Raw genomic sequence first — 21,147 nt, 5'->3', positions numbered from 1 at the left:
ATCTAAAAATGCAAAAAGTTTCCTGTAAGGGGTAGGTTTAGGTGTAGGGTTGGTGTAGGGCAATAGAAAATATGGTCTGTACAGTATAAAAACAATTACGCCTATGGAGAGTCCCCACAAGGATAGCAAACCAGGTGTGTGTGTGTGTGTGTGTGTGTGTGTGTGTGTATACGTGCATATGTATATGTGTGTGTGTGTGTGTGTGTGTGTGTGTGTGTGTGTGTGTGTGAACTGGTGTATATGGATTATGAGGACACAAATCTGTATAATAACATGGGTACTACAACGTGAAGGTGGTTTATGAGGACACTGCCTATGTCCCCGTAAACCAAAAGGCTTAAAAAACGTACTAAATGGTGTTTTTTTGAAAACCTAAAAATACAGACAGTCTCCTGTAAGGGGTAGGTGTAGGTGTAGTGTTGGTGTAGGGCAATACAGTTTGTACAGTATAAAAACCATTACGCCTATGGAGAGTCCCCGTAAACCACATATGCCAGACTGAGTGTGTATGTGTGTGTGTGTGTGTGTGTGTGTGTATATATATATACACACACACACATCATACATACGTACACACACTTATAGGGATGCACTGGTTTCGGGCCCGATACTGAGCTCCTGTACTCGTACTCGTTAAAATGCCCCAATACCAAGCGCCGATACCTCACAGCATGTGATAAGTGTCATATTCAGACAAAGAAACAGGACAACATGCAGCAGAATGGAGTTATTAGAGATTAAGGATGTCTACGAAGCAGATGTATGCAATGAATAATGTTAAACATTCAGTATTAATACCTTTATAGCTGATGTGCGCGAACTGAAAAGCAAAGCGCTGAGTGGATTGAGCGCGCGGCGGCGCAGATGCGCGAGCTTGTCGAGTGAATATACTTTTCTCACAGACATCACTGAAACGTTTGTAGTTCAGTCGGATATGTCAAAAACAAGTAAGCGAAACAATGCACAAGTTACTTAACGATAGGGAGGGAGGGAGAGATAGAGCGAGCGCACGCGCACTTCTGTGATCTTTGTTGATGTTCGCTCACATAGCATGCATCACTTGGATTAAAACTGAATCGTAAATATAAGACAATTTATAGGGGCATTCACTATAAAAGAAATAATTAATTTTCAACCTTAAGCAAACACGACTTTCTGGCGAAAGTGAAACTAGCAGCCTGTGTGAAATGCGCTAGGCTGTACTGTCCCTCTCATTCTGCACCAGTACAAATACGTGCGCGCGTTGTGCATGTTTTGCTTGCTTCATGAGTGTTTCTGCATTAGAAAGAAAAGCAAAGAAAAACCACAACTTCTATTTCTGAATATCACAGTTAGGAGATTTATAACGAGTGGTTCCCTGCATTATTACAGCAAAACACGTGATTTTAGCAGCTCTAAAGCAATTGAATTAAAGATGATGTACCATAGAGCAAAAAAAAAAAAGAACAGTGAGAGTAACAAAAACTTATAAAATACATTTTAATGTGCATAATTAAGTGTGAAAATAATTGAAGGATATACAGTCAAACCAAAAATTATTCAGAGACCAAATATAATTTTTGATATTTTTTACTAGTGGGTGCAGGACACTATAGTTCATTTATGTAAGTGAGGATAGCAAAAATAAAGTAAACTGTGACATATTATATCCAAAAATTCTTCATACAGTGGACTACCAATAAAATTGATACAAATTTGGAACCAAAAATTATTCAGACCGAGTCTGGGAAAAAAACTGAAGTTCAGGTTTGCATGAACCTGGTTGACAGCATGCCCAGGAGACTACAGGCTGTCATTAAGGCTAAGGGTTGCCTGACAAAGTATTGATAGTTGTGTAAATATTGTCATACTAACAGCTGTCTGAATAATTTTGGTTGATTGTAATCCATCACATACCTTTCTATCAAAGTTATCTGATATTATCGAGCTGAATTTGTTCTGACACAGTTTAACTCTTGTTAAACTCTTGTCTAGTACTTATCATATTTTACTATCATAAACTCTAGCGAATAAACTGTGATAATGTGAGAAATGTTGAAGGTGTCTGAATAAATTTAGGTTTTTACTGTATCTATTTGATAAATTAAGTTAACCAACTAACATTCTACATACTCTTTTGGTTTCTGTACCGAATATTTAAAAAATGTACAAATGCAATGAAAATATAGGTATCGGTACTCGGTATCAACAAGTACCAAAAATAAAAGTATCGTATCGGAAAAAGTGGTATCGGTGCATCCCTACACACTTACATTGTAAAACAGTTATTAATATTGATTTAAAAATGCTATGTCATTAAAAGCTGCAATTTTTTTTTAGATTAGAAAATGTTAATATTAAAAAAGAATCATAAATTGTCTTCCGCACAGCAGTATGAGCAATTATGTATTTTTTTTGTAATGTGGATAGAGCCTTTAGAATAGAACATACTGTGTTATATATCAAAGTAGTGTTGTCAAAAGACCCGGTACTTCGGTACCAAGTCGGTACTAAAAAAATGAAAACGAGTACCCAGTCAACCCGGTTCTTGACGCGTACAGCTCTGTGATTTCCGCGATGCAGAAAACGCGGACAGAATCTCGGAATCCAGTTATAAAAACGGAATTTACAGTTTAACACGGAATGCCACGGAATTTGTCAAAGTTTGGATGAATTAATCAAAAGTAGGTCATTACACTTAAATCAAATCGCGACACGGACTAGTATCTGTAAATATTAAGCCGCAAAAGTCGATTCAGATATGAATCCCGCATGTTCTGCGAGTCTCTTTTACTACATACACTGAAACGCGCTTGACGCTCGCGGTGATTTCAGCATCTGCTGTCTCAGTGAGGACATAAATACATAAACAACATCTACAGAACTGCTCTGAGAGTCACTTCACGAGCATTTTACCGTTTCATTGAGTAAAACCAGCGTCATATCATATAGCTACACACAGAAATTTAAAGGTATTCACGACAACCCGTCAAAATAAAAGTTTATCTTAAAGACATTGTGCCAGAAATATATTACTATTATTTAGTAGAATGTATGTGATACTATTACTACTGTTGAAAAAAATTATATTTATTTTTAAAGAAATAATCACACAATATTTCTTCCATATTTAAATTTTAATACTAAATACCCTTTATTTACCAAAAAAAATAAAATGTTTAAATTTCATTAATTAAAAGACAAATTAAATTTGGGTGAAACTTTACTGTTTACTGTTTTTCATACTTTTATTACTTGCGGAAAACTTGAATGAATGGCATTGATTTTTGTACATTTTATTTTTGTTTGACTTTTTATTATTAAAAATAGTGTGTTTTTTAATTAGCGTGTGGTACCGAAATTGGTACTGAGAACCGTGGATTTTCACTGGTATCGGTACCGAATACTGAAATTTTGGTACCGTGACAACATTATATCAAAGTTTTCAAACTCTAAATAAATTTTAATGCCGTTTGATATGTGCTTATTCCATAACCGGTTAAGGTTTATTCTGAAGTTGAGACTTACCATCAGCTCTATGCTGACATATGAATAACAAAGTTGTGTAGCCGTTCGCCGAGTTCATAAATTGCTTGCTGCAGCATCTCATTAGAATATTTTGCACTTGTAAACACATGCACTGCAAATGCAATATCCCACTGAATCAACTAGTTGCATTCTTCAAAATAAAGTGACAGTAATGTAAGCATAATGAATTATTGATGAGAATTTATGAGCGCATATGAAATGGGGGGTTACAGAGACCTGCCCTTTATTTTCAGGGTCAAATCAGGTGACCTGCTGGCTAGGTTGGCCCGAGGGGCCCTTTCATGTGACAAGTTTGGAGGCGGTGTTGGAAATCAGGTGTTGGGCACGTTTATGTTGGTACTCCTGCATGTGGAATTACTTTGAAGCTAGTTTTTGTCATGTTTGTCTGGGAACATATTCTAATTGGTAATGAAGTTGTTTGGATTTATTATGAAGCTCATAATTCTCCTAAATTGATAGTTCAGTATATTGTTTTTTCTCTGATTGAACATATTTAAGAACAGCTCATTTTGCTCAGATTTTAGCTGTTTTATCTTGGACTGAATGTTACTAATAAACAGTCCGTCTTCACAGAATCATAGCTGCTGTTATATTCTGAGTCATTCACATGGTAATGTAGGTCATGCTGAGCGCTTTGTTCTGAAACTCGACTGGGTCTGCCGGTATGCAGCCAGTCTGGCCTGCCGCTTTGCCTACAGTGTGGCTAGAGGTTAACAGGAAGTCTAGATGTCTATGCCTTTTTGACCAAGTGGACTTAGTTCTGTTAAGTTGAAATAAGAGCTAATAACTTCACTTGTCTCCTTTGCAGTAAATCAACATTGAAAATAGTCAAGGATCCTAAGTAGATTTTTGAATTGCTGGTTTTACAAAAATTAACCATTGCCTGTAATGATATAAAAAAAAATGTATGTATATATATATATATATATATATATATATATATATATATCAGAGATGGGCACTCGAGTTAGTGACTCGGACTCGAGTTGCATTTTTAGAGACTTCAGACTTGACTTGGACTCGTCCTGAAATGACTCCAGACTTGACTCGACTCGTGAATATTTTAAAAGCAACTTGAGTCCTTTTATCCTTAAATACTTTTATAACTGATTTTCAAAAGGCAGACCGCATCCGCACCCCGGCATCCATCCGGACCGCGAGCCGTAATGGCAGCACCATTTCAAGTGAGCAACGCGTCAAATCAGCAGAGCGGATCACATAACAAGCGTCGTTTATGGCAAATATCTTTCAGCGCTATATACTCTAGTACTTTTATCTGAAGCCAAACGCGCTTAATTCAAGCCCTTTCAGCTCCATGCGCTTTCTCTCTCTCTCTCTCTCTCTCTCTCTCCAGACACGCACCGGTGTAAAGTGTAAGAGCTGCGGATGACGTGGTTATTTTAACAACAACAGAAACAATGCTGCAAATCTAGTTTTTTTCTTACTATCTATTTATCTCTCAATAACCTATGACTCTAACTGTTCAAACCAGGTGTTTCTGATCTACATTTAGCATTATTAATCTGTAGGCTAAGAACATTTCAAAAGAATCATGTAATTATAATTGGGAAAATTGTTGTTAGATGGCTAGGATGGCTTAAACTTTGAAACTGCTGGTTATCTTTCTTTTCTGCTCAAGATGAGATCGTTTTGATTATTGTAGACATTATTAGTAGATAATGCTTATAATATATTTAAATAGTATAGATTTCAGGAGGAAAACCCTGAACAGAAACAGTGTTTTTTGTCACATGGCCTCGCATGTATCTAAATGTAAAAGTACAATATATGTAAAAATATATATATATTTTTTTTTTGTCCGGACCTCTACTTGGAAGAAAATATAGAGTCCGTGTCTCTTGGAACTTTAATTGAATACCCCTGACTTTTAACTAAAATAAATAATTGATTTGAATGGTTTTGTAATATGTGTCACATATTTCCTTGTGTGTCATGGTAGATAGGACTCTTATTATAGAATTTGATTACAGAAAAACTGTTTTGAACATGGGAATGGATTAAAACTAGTGCTGTCAATCGATTAAAAAATGTAATCGCGTTAATCACAGTCATGGACTGTGATTAATCATGATTAATCACAAATTTAAAATACTAGGATTTACGTGTAAATGTGTTGAAAAAGAAATGCATGACAAACTATTTTAAGGAAACAGAACCTTTCACATTTCCGCCAGGTATGAGACATAATGCTTATTATTCTTTTATCTTTATTCTTTTGTTTTTATTCAGCCATTATCAGCCTTTAAACTGGCAATAAAACGTTTACCAAGCCACATCGCTTCAATCCCAGTATACATTTACCCAACTATTATCAAAAGTATTTCTAAATAAATACAACAAAACATTTTCTTTCATTGTGACCTTATGTGAAGTATTATGACAAAATACATTATGAAGAAGAATTGGACCTGTTCTGCAGCTGCATTAGAGCTAACATTAGCATCATGCTACATAAGATAATTTACGAGATTAATAGTACACTTTTGCTCAGAACTCACTTCAAACCACCATCGAGTGTTTGTAATAACTTTCTTTTGCGATCACATGTGGAATTTGGTTGTTTACTGTTGTTAAAATATGCTGTTTATAGCCTTTTATATCGCTGCACAAATTAGCATTTTAGATGTACACATTCCTCTCAAGAAAATCACATACAGACCATATCTATCGTAATCGTGTGTTTATTATCTTATATAATCTATAGTGGCTGTTGTCATGTTTATTTCTGCTGTGTAAAAGCCTTATCATGTATGCTCTGCTGAAACTCACGTTGTTTGTGATGTTACAACCGCCTCTCCGTTCTTAAGTTGTCAGGGATACATTCCAAGTATAATACACATTAGTAAAAGGATCTATTTTCCTTTTTATTTGTCTGTATACACTTTGGGCGACCGCGGCACATTATAAAAGTAGCCCAAAAAACCGCAACCCACGGCTCTGTAATTTTTCCCGCGACTGTATTTTCAAAATAGCCATTTGTGCCGTTACCCTGGCAACACTGGTTCGCTGTACCCTCATCACACAATGATAGATGACCTTCCGCGCTGCGATGACGGGAAGAAGTTGGGGTCAAACCTTATCAATCGATTAATTTGCGTTAAAAAATATTAACGCGTTAACATTTTTTGATTAATCGCATGCGTTAACGCGTTAGCGTTGACACCCCTAATTAAAACATAAGTAACAGGCTGGATGTACATTAACCTTACATCTTAACACCTCTTTTTAAAAAAGTAAAGCAACAAGCAGATCATAGATCATATAATTTGTCCATAGCGTATAGAACAGCTTCGTAAATAGGAAGATTTCAGTACATGAGGATTCTGAATTTTTTTAGCGAGCCATTAAATGATTTAAGACTCGACTCGGACTCGTGACCAAAGACTCGAGACTTGACTCAGACTCCAGCGACAAAGACTTTCAGACTTGACTCGGACTCGTGAACATCTCTGAGATAGATATATGTCACTGCTCTGCTAGTTTGTTATTGGCCACTACTGATATCTAAAAAAGAAATAAATTACACCAGCAACTATCAAGTATTTTGATTATTTTAGATTATTCTGATGATTATTTCCATCATTAATGTAATTGTGAAATCTAGATATGTAATAACATTCAATTTTACACAGTAATGGATTCCCTTCCTTGTCTCTTTAGCTATGTTTAGCTATGTGCATTTTGGGATATCGCATAAAAAAAAAAACTGCTGGATGGATACGCCAAAATGCACATAAATTCTAAAAATGCACATAAAAAACGTATGCCATGGGGTTCCTGATCTGAGAAAGTTATAAGACCTCTGGTCTTTGTCGCGAATTGAATTTATTATGTGCAAAAATGTAAATATAAATCTTTATAATATTAATACTTTAATATATTATGTACTTTTTTTGTGGACTGTTTTTTTCCTACTGCAACAGTTTGTAGCCTATTCATGCAGAGGGGAAAAGAACCTGCGATATTGACATTTTTGAGGATAATTTTTATTGTTGATTTTCATTTAATTGATCAATTAGTTGTTGTAGCTTAAAATGACAGATTCTGGAAGCTCTTACACTATTTGAAGGAGATCTCGTTGATTTTATTTTGTATGGCTGTATGATGATTTAATTACTGTAGTAACTGTTTTTGTGATGGTATTGATCTCATTAATTAAGATAAAGCACCAGTAACAAGTTGTCTTGAGCCTTGATTTTCAACACTGGAAATCTGCTTGTGCGTAGTCGAATCGGGCAGCCGTGACCTGGCCAGCTGTTTTGCAGTCAAGCATTTAACATCGAATGTTTCGTTCACCGAAACAGATGTGTGTCAGCGTTTTCAAAATCTGAAAGTAAATAACCTATGTGGTTGCATTAGAGATTCATGAACCAGAACATGGAGTCTGAGAGCAGATTTTTAACCAAGAGCAAATGTGTTCGCTCACTGAAAATGAAGCCTTGTGTTACTTGAGCTGAAATGACTTGTGGTGATTTGTTGCAGCTGTGTCGAACGGCGGTGGTCAGGAGGAGAGTGTGGGCTCGATCCTGAGTGGCAAAAATGTGTTGACAAGCCAGTTGTCATCCAAATTCAGCTGTCCTCTCCTTGCCAGAGATATGTCCATTATCACAAGCTATGTTTTCTCTCTTTCCATTTTCAGAGTATTGAAAGAATATTGTCTCAGGCCCCCTCCCCCATCTGCAGCATTAAGGTACTGTGATCATCTCTCTCTGCTGAAATAGTAAAATACAAATGGTTTCATAATCAGTATGTTTAAATGTCCACTGTTATTTGGTCAAAGCAGTGGACGATATTCATGTATGCTTTAGACAACTCTATAGTGCAAGTAAGAAACTACTGAGGTATTTCATTTACTGTTGAGTAACGTTGTTTATTTGAAGATACACCACTGTTAAAACATTTGGGATCAGTAAGTAAATAAAATAGTACTTTCGCTCAGGATGACATTTAGAATGTTACAAAGATTTTTATTTTAAATAAATGCTGTTACTTTAAAATTTCAGCACCAAATCAGCATATTAGAATGATTTCTGAAAAATCCAGTTTTACTGAAGACTAGAGTAATGCTACTAAAAATAGCGTTTTTATATTTTCTATACAATTTTTATTTTATTTTTTTCAGATAAATGCAGTATTGTCTTAACTTGAATGGTAGTTTAAAAAAAAAAGAAAATATTTTAACATGTTTGAATGTTTAAATTAGTGCTGTCAAACGATTAATCGTGATTAATCGCATCCAAAATAAGTTTTTATTTACATAATATATGTGTGTGTACTGTGTATATTTATTATGTATATATAAATACGCACATACAGTATATATTTTGATAATATTTGCATGTATATATTTATACATTAAACATTAAACGCCGATAGACAAAAGTAAAATTTACCCACAGCAAATTTTTGGTTGTATCATTGTAATAATAAGGTGCTTACGTAATTCTATAATTTGATAAATACAGTATAATCTCTTGTCTGTTTGTCCTAGCAGAGTAACTCAAGGGGGAAAAGAATGAGCTGATTGTAAGAGCTCTGATGATGATGCCCAGAATAAGTGCTGCCTGGTCACACAGCAAAGTGGGAAACGTATACGCTGTGAGTAAACACTCCAATCTATAATCAGTAACCCACCTGATCCAGATGGCCTCTAAAAAGAACTAAATAACATGTCGCTCAAAATACCACCAGACGTAACCGCAACGTGACGTAGTTGATTTTAGCGCTGTTGTTTGTGACATCCCACTGATTAGATGTAACGTGGTCTGTCTCTTGCAGTGAGCATTAGAAGGCCACGATGCAATGAGATAAACACTGGATGACTGGAGGTCCCCTGCTTAACAGTCTCTAAGCATGGCTGGCCTACAGCTGGTGACCCCTGCCTCCTCACCCATGGGGCCCTTCTTCGGTCTCCCGTGGCAACAGGAAGCTATCCATGACAACATATACACACCAAGGAAATATCAGGCAAGTACCTTGAAATGGTTTGACTCTGTAGCATACAAGTACTCTGTACAGCTCATGGCCTATATTTCAAATATACTTGAGACATACTATAGCTTTTTGTGAGGAAGAGATGGAAATTTTAGCCGTTAACCACTGAAGATCTTTCCATCTGCCATAGCTTTCAACTTAACCTGATGTGTGAAGATGTTTTGCTGTTCCTCACACAAAGCTATTGTATTAGGAGACTTGAAATAATTGTGCACAGGTCATATGGACTGTTTTTACAATGTTTTTGATTACTTACTTTCAGTGTATGGAAAAGAGCTGCTTGGACATTTTTCTAAACATCTCCTTTATTGTTTCATTGAAAATAAAATGAAAATCATGCATAAAAGTAATCACAATTCATTTGTATTACAATTCCAAATACAAATATTTTCATATTATTTATGTGTGTTATTTATTATTTTTGAAATAAATCTTTTATGCTTACCAGGCTGCATTTATTTGCTGATTCTGAATAGTTTCGCCTAATTCCCACCAGGTTGAACTTCTTGAAGCAGCTCTTGAACACAATACTATAGTCTGCTTAAATACTGGCTCAGGGAAGACCTTTATCGCAGTACTCCTAATCAAAGAACTCTCCCACCAAATCCGTGGAGAGAATGGGAAGAGAACAGTTTTCCTGGTGAATGCAGGTGAGGAATTGTCTAGCCTGCCATGTCACATAAAAACATTAAAACATGATCAAACTCTTTCCGTATGTTTATTCATTTGAATTCTGGTTTGTTCATTTTTCCCGATTGAAGCATCATCTGTGGTTCAGCAAGCATCTACTGTAAGAACCCACTCTGATCTCCAGGTAGGCGACTACATGTCAGAAGACATGACATCATGGCCCGAGGAGATGTGGAACAGAGAGATGATAGAGAATCAGGTGTGATTATACCTGTTCCATTTAACGTGCCTGTGAATTTATTCATATAATTGTTGAACGGTTTGATGAGGTGTCATCGTGCAGTCTCTCTTCTGTGATGTTCCTCTGTCCTCATCCCCTTTTTTTTTTCTTTTCATAATGTCTGTTCTTTCAGGTGCTGGTCATGACGTGCCACATCTTCCTGCATGTGTTAAAAAATGGAGTCTTGCCACTATCAAAAATCAACCTGCTGGTTTTTGACGAATGCCACCTTGCAATCACAGACCATCCTTATCGGGAAATAATGAAGGTGAAATTGCAGTCTTTTACAGCATTGAACGGGTGCTATGAAATCACATCTGTCAGTGTAAAGAGAGGGATGATAGAGGTCTCATCTAACTGTCACTCCATAGAGATGCTAAAAAGATGTCGATCCATTATTATAGTATTAATGGGCATGTACTTAGTCCTGGAGATTGAACGTAGGCACTCTGATAAGATATTGTTGTGGATCTGAAACCCATTAAAACTAGATGTTTGTATTTTGAAGGCTAACACTTAGTGGCGCATCCTAAGTTCAGAATAAAACAGATAGTCCACCCAAAAATGATTCTGTCATTTACTCAACCCTCACTCCAAATCTGAATGACTTACTTTTGACTGTGGAACATAAAAGAAGATTTGTTTTGAGAAATGTATCCATGCAATGAAAGTCAATTGGATTCAATTGTTTGGTTCCCAGCATTATTCAAAATGTCTTATTTTGTGCAGAAAAAAAGAATGCCAAACAGGTTTAGAATGAGATGCAGGTGAGTAAACCATGACAGAATTTGCATTTTGGGGCAAATTATCCCTTTAACTTTGAAGATTGGCTGAATGCAGATGCTTTGGCTTCTCTGAATCTTTTCTTAGGAGAATAATATTTTAGTCATAACTCATGTACATACTATGTACTTATAGTAATTGCAATTACTAGGTAATAACTAGGTACTAACCCTGAACCTACCCCTAAACCTAAACCTACCCCATGTAGTTACTTTATATTACCAGTACTTTCTCAGGTAAGTACACTATAAGTACACTGTAAGTACATGAAAATTCACGTACTGTAAAATAAAGTGCAACCACACTTGCTAATTTACAAAATTCAGGCCATCGCTATGTAAGATATATTCACTTAACACGTTAGTTAGACTATAATTAGAGCTGTGCTGAAGCAATAATGCATTTGAGGTGAAATTATTTTTTTCCTCATGATATTAAAACACATTTGCTGGAAATATTAATCAAATTACACAGTTGTTTTCATGATTGATCACTGCTGTAAATTTTGAGTGCTTTGTCCAACTGTAATTCAAGTTGGATATCATATTGTAGGTAATTGGTGATAATTATTCCTAGTTATAATGCTTTATTAATCAGTGTCAGTCTTCTTTACAGATTTGTGAGGGTTGGCCAGGTTGTCCTCGCATTTTGGGTCTGACTGCTTCCATTTTAAATGGCAAATGTGACCCTTGTGATCTGGAGGAGAAGATTCAGAACCTGGAGAAGATTCTGCAGAGCAATGCAGAAACTGCCACTGATCTTGTGGTACTTGATAGGTATCTGATAGGTTTCTGATTTCCTATTTTTGCTTTTATTACAGCTTGTAGAACAGAATTGTTTCTTTATAAAACTGTCTTTATCTAATTTACGCTATAGGACTGAAAAAATGTTGATCTGTCCTTTAAGTATCATTTATTATAGATGTCTTTTGCATGCGTGTTTACTTCCAGGTATGCATCCCAGCCTCGTGAGGTTGTGCTGGACTGTGGGCTGTATCAGGATCAGAGTGGGCTTTCTGAGAGGCTTTTGAGTGAGCTGGATGAAGCCCTTAATTTTCTTAATGACTGCAACTTATCTGCTCATCGAGAAGATAGAGATCCCACATTCATCTCCAAACAGGTTCTCATTTAGGATCTTGTATTAAAGCATCAATACTCTTGACAGGAACCTCCTGCAGTGATTTCAGATAATTGTGTTTTGATTGTGTGATTGTTTATCCCTAGGTGCTGAATGACTGTCGTGCCGTGTTAACTGTGCTGGGCCCTTGGTGTGCCGATAAAGCTGCGGGAATCATGGTCCGGGAGTTGCAGAAATATATCAAACATGAACAGGAAGAGCTGAACCGCAAGTTCCTGTTGTTCACAGACACCATTCTGAGAAAAATCCACGCCTTATGTGAGGAGCATTTCTCTCCAGCTTCCCTAGACCTGAAGTTTGTCACTCCCAAGGTCATTAAACTTCTTGAGATTCTCCACGAGTACAAGCCTTTCGAACGGCAGCAGTTTGAGAGTGTGGAGTGGTACAATAATCGCAATCAGGACAATTATGTTTCTTGGAGCGATTCTGAGGATGAAGATGAGGATGAAGAGACGGAGGCCAAGGAGAAGCCCGAAGCTAATTTTCCGTCGCCTTTCACCAATATCCTCTGTGGAATCATCTTTGTGGAAAGGCGATACACGGCGGTTGTTTTAAACAGGTTTGTTTGCACTTTGCAGTGCTTCACTGTTTGTCTTAGAAATTCAATACAAATAATAAATGCACTAAAACTACAATCAATCATTTTCAATGCTAAAATGAATTAGGAATCACAATATTATCATGTACATTATGAAAAATGGATATTTTTGTAATTCACTGTAGATTGCAATTTAAGAGTGTTATTAAATTATTAGTGTTTTAATGGTAAATGGTTATTAGTGTTTAAATGAAGGCAAAGGTAATCTAAATATATAAAAAAGATTTGATTGATTGCTCCGAAACTATTATTTGAGCAAAATACAGTAAAAACTGTAATATTGTGAAATATTATAACAATTTGAAATAACTGCTTTCTATTTTAATATATTTTAAAATGTCATTTATTCCTGTGTTGGCAAAGCTGAATTTTCTGTAGCCATTACTCCAGTCTTTAGTGTTGCATGACCAGAAATCATTCTAATATGCTGATTTGGTGCTCAAGAAACATTTGATTATTTTCAATATTGGAAACAGTTGTGCTGTGTATTTTTGTGGAAACATGATACTTTGATTTTTTTCAAAAAGATTCTTTGATCAGAAAGTTCAAAAGAATAGCATTTATATGAAATAGAAATCTTTTGTAATATTTTAAATGTCTGTATACATTTCTGTATAAATGTCTGTATAAAAACTAGTACTGTCAATCGATTAAAAAAATTAACTAATTAATCGCACATTTTTCTGAAATGAATCGCGATTAATTCCACCTAGCATTAAAGTTTTTAAATATACTTTTATATTGCAATAATTCCACATGCAATCTTCAAATTAATGTACTAACAACATAAAGACAATATATTTTTTTAATATTTGTTTAATGGCATCTTTTTTTTTTATGATATTTTTATACCAATACTGATTTCTCTATAAAATGCCCCCCCCCCAATATTTAATCAATGACTAATAGCCATTCAACATTACAGTGTAATTGAGAGGTATCAATTTTAACATTTATTCGACTTAAAAAAAAAACTTCTAATTTAAGTGAACTTAAAACAATCTTCACATAAACCCATTATAATAAATGTCATATTTATATGTGCCCTTCAGCAGAAATGTACAGAAGTTGAAGTTGTCAAACACTAAATAATAAATTAAATATAGATGAATCCTTAAAGCTATAAAAGTTCTTTTTTCCTCTTTCTTTTTTTTTTTTCTTTGTCCTTCGATTAATAGACATCACAGCAGCTGGTTATTAGGTTGTTTTGGCTGCTATTTCTTTAAGAGCTGCCGCTGCTGAACATGACGCGGATCTGACACGCATCATATTTTCTCTCAACTCTTTTTGCCTTTTTTGACCCACTTCAGGTCTTAAAGTCTCAATAATGAGCTGACGAGTTAAATCGGGTGTGTTAGATGAGGGAGACAGTGCTGGGCTGCTCCAGGACAGTTTTGAAAACTGTTTCAGAGACATGTTCTTAAATGTGACTCATAAAAAATATTACATGCATGCACAGTTTTAAGGCAGCTTTAATCGCCTTTTTAGTAACTTAATGACTTAACTGACCACGACATTGCATGCACGTAGTTTATTTCGCGCTTTGATATGAAATGATACGGGCTACAGTGCGCACCGGCGCAGCACTTGCTGCGAGCACAGTACCGTTTCCGCGCTCGGTGGACTCGTGCCTGCTGCTGAAGTGAAGCTGGAGCGCGCATCTGAAACGTCTCCTTTTTGATGTGCTCGTAAAGACGTTCTGCGACTGAATAAATGCACTTCTTGTCAAGAGGAAAAGTGACAGAAGCAGCAGTTGTGAGTGGGGTGGCCAACCCTAGCCCCGCTCCTCCGTTAATTGTGTTAAATATTTTTAATGCGTTAAACTGAAAAAATTAATCGCCTGCGTTAACGCTCTAATTTTGACACCACTAATAAAAAAACAATACATTTATTGTGTCCTTGTTGAATAACAGTATTCATTTCTTTAAAAAAAATTAAAAAGCTTGATCGCCCAAATCTTGTATATATTTAGTTATATTTAACAGATTGCTTGTTTAAATTATCCAAAGGTACTTGAATGCACCCTGTATTATTTGCGTGTATCAGGCTTATCAAGGAGGCAGGGAAGCAGGACCCAGAGCTGGCCTACATCAGTAGCAACTTCATCACAGGCCACAGCATCGGCAAGAACCAGCCTCGCAACAAACAAATGGAGGTGGAGTTCAGAAAGCAAGAGGAGGTAAGAGAATTCAGCAGTCCTAGGAAGTCTCTTGTGCCACTTTAGCTTGGACTAACCATAAATGTTTTTGCTGATTGATATTACTGTCCAGGTCCTGAGGAAGTTCAGAGCCCATGAAACCAATTTGCTCATTGCAACCAGCATTGTGGAAGAAGGAGTTGATATTCCAAAGTGCAATTTGGTCGTTCGGTTTGACCTGCCGACAGAGTATCGGTCATACGTGCAATCCAAAGGTCGCGCCCGGGCTCCAGTCTCCAATTACATCATGCTAGCTGACAGCGAACGGACAAAAACATTTGAAGAAGACCTCAAGACCTACAAGGCCATAGAGAAGGTCAGCTGGTTTAATGAGATGAGGTTGCATGTACATAAAAATGTGTCATTCTAAGAGTTATACGTCTTTTAGATCCTCCGAAATAAGTGCTCGAAGTCAGCGGAATGCAGTGAGTTTGAACTGGAGCCGGTGACCGATGATGACAACGTTCTGCCACCTTACGTGCTGCGCTCAGAGGACGGCGGCCCACGTGTCACGATTAACACAGCCATTGGGCACGTCAACAGGTTAGTACTCTTTTCTGAATTAAAGATTGCTTTATGTTGTTGCACATAATGTCATGCTTAAATGCTTTTTTGTTTTGTGCAGATATTGTGCCCGTTTGCCCAGTGATCCGTTCACTCATCTTGCTCCGAAGTGTAAAACCATGGAGCTGAAGACTGGAGGTTATAAATCCACACTCTTCCTACCCATTAACTCACCACTCAGAGTTCCTGTCACCGTGAGTTCTTGCCAAAATATATTTTAACATTTTTCAAAATATTCTGAGATTTTTGTCTTCTTTGCTAGGAGTTTAGACAGACTGTCAGAATTTCCTCACCCTTGTATTATTCCAAACATGTTAGACTGACTTTCTTCCATGGAACACAAAAGGAGATGTTTTGAAGAATGTTCACACTGCTCTTTTCCATACAATGAAAGTGGATGGATACCATGAGCTGTCAAACTCCAAAAAAGAAATAAAGCACCAGAAAAGTTGTCTATATGATTTGAGTGCCTTATTTAACGTCATTTGTGGCTTTATGATTCTTTGTGAGAGACACAGACTGAAATATAAGATTTTCACTGACAATCTTTCCTTGAAAATCCAAGGCAGCCATGGTCACCATTCACATTCATTGTATGAAACAGAATAGTTTGGACAGTCTCTTGTATTCCATGGAAGAAAGCCATACAGGTTTTGAAAGACATGATGTATGCAATTTTTCTATAAATTCCTTATTGAAAGTAAAACGTCTTCCAAATGTTTCTTCATCCCTTTAGGGGCCAACTATGAATTGTGCAAGACTTGCAGAGAAAGCTGTCGCCCTTCTTTGTTGTGAAAAGCTGCACAAAATTGGTGAGCATGAAAAAGTCCAAATATATGAGAATTCTGATGCATTCTGAGACTGCGAGTCACTGACAGATGTGTGATGCCCATGTCTAGGTGAACTGGATGATCATTTGATGCCAGTGGGAAAGGAAACTGTGAAGTATGAGGAGGAGCTGGACCTGCATGATGAGGAGGAGACGAACGTGCCAGGAAGACCAGGCTCCACCAAACGGAGACAGTGTTACCCAAAAGCCGTAAGTGTCATGAACCCAAAATATCTTTTTAAAAGTCTCTCAGGATTCATGTTTTTGTTGGTACCACCATAGCTTGTGGTCAGTAAGTGTTTGAGAAAAATGTCTCTCATGCATTAATTTGACCAGAAATACAGTGAAACAGTAATATTGAGAACTATCAAAATTTAGAATAACCGCTTTGTATTTTAATATATATGTCATTTATTCCTGTGATTGCAAAGCTGAACTTTCAGCATCATTACTCCCGTCTTCAGTGTCACATGATCCTTCCGAAATCATTCTAATATGCTGACTCAGATCATTAGGATCGAGTCAGTTAGAAATACCAAGGGTTCACACAAAACAAGGGGAGTCCCCTTTTAGCTATTATGCCGCCCGCAGGTGGAACCAGCTTCCAGAAGAGATCAGATGTGCTAAAACATTAGCCGCATTTAAATCCAGACTCAAAACTCATCTGTTTAGCTGTGCATTTATTGAATGAGTACTGTGCTACGTCTGAGCTATTTGCACTGTATTTTCTTAACTGTAATAAATTCATTTTAAATAATTGTTTTATATTATTTCCTTGTTTTTATTATTATTATTTATTTATTTATTTTAATTCCTTGTTTTTATTGTTGTGATTTATTTTTTAAAATTACTATTTCACTTCCTTTTAAGTAAAGCACTTTGAATTACCACTGTGTATGAAATGTGCTATATAAATAAACTTGCCTTGCCTTGATTTGGTGCTCAAGAAACTTTATTTTGTCAGATTATTGATATATTGGAGGATTTTAGGATTATCTGAAAATAATGTTCAAAAGAAATTGGAAATAGAAACATTAATTTAGCATCTTTACGATCATTATAATTCATCCTTGCTGAATAGAGGATTTTTTTTTTAAAGTACAATGTGTAGAATGTATAGAATCATGTTGGGTTTCCTGTCTTGTAGATACCAGAATGTCTGCGGGGTGTTACCCTGTGCCAGAGCAGCCTTGCTACCTTTACGTCATAGGGATGGTCCTCACCCTTGTATTATTCCAAACATGTTAGACTGACTTTCTTCCATGGAACACAAAAGGAGATGTTTTGAAGAATGTTCACACTGCTCTTTTCCATACAATGAAAGTGGATGGATACCATGAGCTGTCAAACTCCAAAAAAGAAATAAAGCACCAGAAAAGTTGTCTATATGATTTGAGTGCCTTATTTAACGTCATTTGTGGCTTTATGATTCTTTGTGAGAGACACAGACTGAAATATAAGATTTTCACTGACAATCTTTCCTTGAAAATCCAAGGCAGCCATGGTCACCATTCACATTCATTGTATGAAACAGAATAGTTTGGACAGTCTCTTGTATTCCATGGAAGAAAGCCATACAGGTTTTGAAAGACATGATGTATGCAATTTTTCTATAAATTCCTTATTGAAAGTAAAACGTCTTCCAAATGTTTCTTCATCCCTTTAGGGGCCAACTATGAATTGTGCAAGACTTGCAGAGAAAGCTGTCGCCCTTCTTTGTTGTGAAAAGCTGCACAAAATTGGTGAGCATGAAAAAGTCCAAATATATGAGAATTCTGATGCATTCTGAGACTGCGAGTCACTGACAGATGTGTGATGCCCATGTCTAGGTGAACTGGATGATCATTTGATGCCAGTGGGAAAGGAAACTGTGAAGTATGAGGAGGAGCTGGACCTGCATGATGAGGAGGAGACGAACGTGCCAGGAAGACCAGGCTCCACCAAACGGAGACAGTGTTACCCAAAAGCCGTAAGTGTCATGAACCCAAAATATCTTTTTAAAAGTCTCTCAGGATTCATGTTTTTGTTGGTACCACCATAGCTTGTGGTCAGTAAGTGTTTGAGAAAAATGTCTCTCATGCATTAATTTGACCAGAAATACAGTGAAACAGTAATATTGAGAACTATCAAAATTTAGAATAACCGCTTTGTATTTTAATATATATGTCATTTATTCCTGTGATTGCAAAGCTGAACTTTCAGCATCATTACTCCGTCTTCAGTGTCACATGATCCTTCCGAAATCATTCTAATATGCTGACTCAGATCATTAGGATCGAGTCAGTTAGAAATACCAAGGGTTCACACAAAACAAGGGAGTCCCCTTTTAGCTATTATGCCGCCCGCAGGTGGAACCAGCTTCCAGAAGAGATCAGATGTGCTAAAACATTAGCCGCATTTAAATCCAGACTCAAAACTCATCTGTTTAGCTGTGCATTTATTGAATGAGTACTGTGCTACGTCTGAGCTATTTGCACTGTATTTTCTTAACTGTAATAAATTCATTTTAAATAATTGTTTTATATTATTTCCTTGTTTTTATTATTATTATTTATTTATTTATTTTAATTCCTTGTTTTTATTGTTGTGATTTATTTTTTTAAAATTACTATTTCACTTCCTTTTAAGTAAAGCACTTTGAATTACCACTGTGTATGAAATGTGCTATATAAATAAACTTGCCTTGCCTTGATTTGGTGCTCAAGAAACTTTATTTTGTCAGATTATTGATATATTGGAGGATTTTAGGATTATCTGAAAATAATGTTCAAAAGAAATTGGAAATAGAAACATTAATTTAGCATCTTTACGATCATTATAATTCATCCTTGCTGAATAGAGGATTTTTTTTTTTAAAGTACAATGTGTAGAATGTATAGAATCATGTTGGGTTTCCTGTCTTGTAGATACCAGAATGTCTGCGGGGGTGTTACCCTGTGCCAGAGCAGCCTTGCTACCTTTACGTCATAGGGATGGTCCTCACCACCCCTCTTCCTGATGAGCTCAACTTCCGGCGGAGGAAGCTGTACCCACCGGAGGACACTACTCGATGTTTTGGCATCCTGACAGCTAAACCAATACCTCGGGTAATCACTTTTAATTTAACTTCTCTTTCTGAATCTGCAGATCCTTGGAGAGAACTTGTCAATTTTTATTCATTGTGAAATGCTTAGATAATTATTTATAATACAGTCAAGTGTATCCTTCATTTGATTATATCTGAAATTCATTAACTTGCCTTGAACTTTCAGATCCCTCACTTCCCTGTGTATACACGTTCTGGTGAGGTGACCATTTCAATTGAGCTGCGGAAGTCAGGCTTCACTCTGAGCGCGGAGCAGCTGGAGTTGATCACACGTCTGCACCAGTACATCTTCTCCCACATCCTCCGTCTGGAAAAGCCAGCACTGGAGTTTAAGCCCGTAGAGGCAGATTCTGCCTACTGCGTTCTACCTCTCAACATTGGTGAGAGCTGCAGTCAGTCACAGCGAGATTTTGTCTTGTTTGAATATGACATTAAAGTTAAAGTTATCCTTCCTCTGATTGTCAGTTTAGGATATGGTCTTATCTAGATTTGCAATGAATCTGTCAAATATTTATTTGATTATTTGAACAAAATGCCAAATTTTATGGCCTGTATTTTACTGAGCAGACATGGATATTCCAGATACATTTTTTAGATTAAAAAAAAAAAAAATCATCCGAGTCGATCCATTCAACAGCATACAGACCCAAATAATAATGACAGCACCGTGACTTTTATTTTGACAGCACTGACATGCACAGGACCATGCATTCTTCATCATCATTAGTTAACGTTCTGTCTAATAAATTATTACAGAGAAAACTGTCTAACAAAGAAACTAAATAAGCTACATTAAAAAAAAAAGTATTATTAAAATTACTAGTAACAGAGAAGCAAACACTATAGCTTTCTCATACCGTCTCGATTCTGAAAATATGCATTTGTCATTTAAACAAGTCTTTAAATTTCTAATAAATTTAATTCCGAAAAGCTTTAGTGAATCATTAGTGAAGCCAGCTATTAGATCATCTGAAGTGTGCATTTTTACACAAATGAGCAACAAACTTGAAATCCTTGATTTCAAACTACTTTTTGCTATATACAGTTGGCCACTGTGTCATATTCTTATGTTCATTTAAATAAGCATTACCTAGTCTTCGAGAAAATATGATTCCTGGGGCAGACCAGATTAGTGTACTGTTGGTAACAGCATCTATTTGGTCGTTGTTTTTCTTTTTTTTTTCTTTTTTTTACTGTTTCTATATTTGTGAAAGTTTACTATGCAATACAACTATAATAGATAGAAATATATATATATATATATATATACACACATCTACATTGTCATTTAGCAGATGCTTTTATCCAAAGCAACTTACAAATGAGGACAATAGAAGCAATCAAAACCAACAAAAGAGCAACAACACGCAAGTGCTATGACAAGTTTCGGGTATCCTAACGCAGTACACGTAGCTAGAATATATATATATATATATATATATATATATATATATATTTTTTATATATATATATATATATATATATATATATATATATATAT

The 21,147-nt window shown here is 36.1% G+C and overlaps 1 protein-coding gene across 2 annotated transcripts in view; it reads left to right on the top strand.

The window, feature by feature from the left end:
• dicer1 (dicer 1, ribonuclease type III) overlaps positions 1 to 21,147 on the top strand; it is a 40,486-nt gene that overhangs the window by 1,615 nt on the left and 17,724 nt on the right. Inside the window, exons 2-17 of one of the 2 annotated variants that reach the window (XM_058748705.1) lie at positions 8,189 to 8,239; positions 9,044 to 9,147; positions 9,328 to 9,516; positions 10,040 to 10,193; positions 10,305 to 10,432; positions 10,587 to 10,721; positions 11,852 to 12,012; positions 12,187 to 12,355; positions 12,460 to 12,932; positions 15,018 to 15,150; positions 15,242 to 15,484; positions 15,557 to 15,711; positions 15,794 to 15,926; positions 16,469 to 16,544; positions 16,632 to 16,771; positions 17,709 to 17,785. In XM_058748705.1, the coding sequence (XP_058604688.1) occupies positions 9,403 to 9,516; positions 10,040 to 10,193; positions 10,305 to 10,432; positions 10,587 to 10,721; positions 11,852 to 12,012; positions 12,187 to 12,355; positions 12,460 to 12,932; positions 15,018 to 15,150; positions 15,242 to 15,484; positions 15,557 to 15,711; positions 15,794 to 15,926; positions 16,469 to 16,544; positions 16,632 to 16,771; positions 17,709 to 17,771 (2,277 nt within the window). In that variant the 5' untranslated portion in view covers positions 8,189 to 8,239; positions 9,044 to 9,147; positions 9,328 to 9,402 and the 3' untranslated portion in view covers positions 17,772 to 17,785. Of the gene's footprint in view, positions 1 to 8,188; positions 8,240 to 9,043; positions 9,148 to 9,327; positions 9,517 to 10,039; positions 10,194 to 10,304; positions 10,433 to 10,586; positions 10,722 to 11,851; positions 12,013 to 12,186; positions 12,356 to 12,459; positions 12,933 to 15,017; positions 15,151 to 15,241; positions 15,485 to 15,556; positions 15,712 to 15,793; positions 15,927 to 16,468; positions 16,545 to 16,631; positions 16,772 to 17,708; positions 17,786 to 19,467; positions 19,648 to 19,812; positions 20,027 to 21,147 lie in introns of those variants that run through there. The other variant, XM_058748706.1, reaches the window with a different exon arrangement.

Source organism: Onychostoma macrolepis, chromosome 17, assembly GCF_012432095.1.
Source record: "Onychostoma macrolepis isolate SWU-2019 chromosome 17, ASM1243209v1, whole genome shotgun sequence".
NCBI classification, from domain to species: domain Eukaryota; kingdom Metazoa; phylum Chordata; class Actinopteri; order Cypriniformes; family Cyprinidae; genus Onychostoma; species Onychostoma macrolepis.
This window is presented reverse-complemented; position numbering and strand designations above follow the sequence as displayed.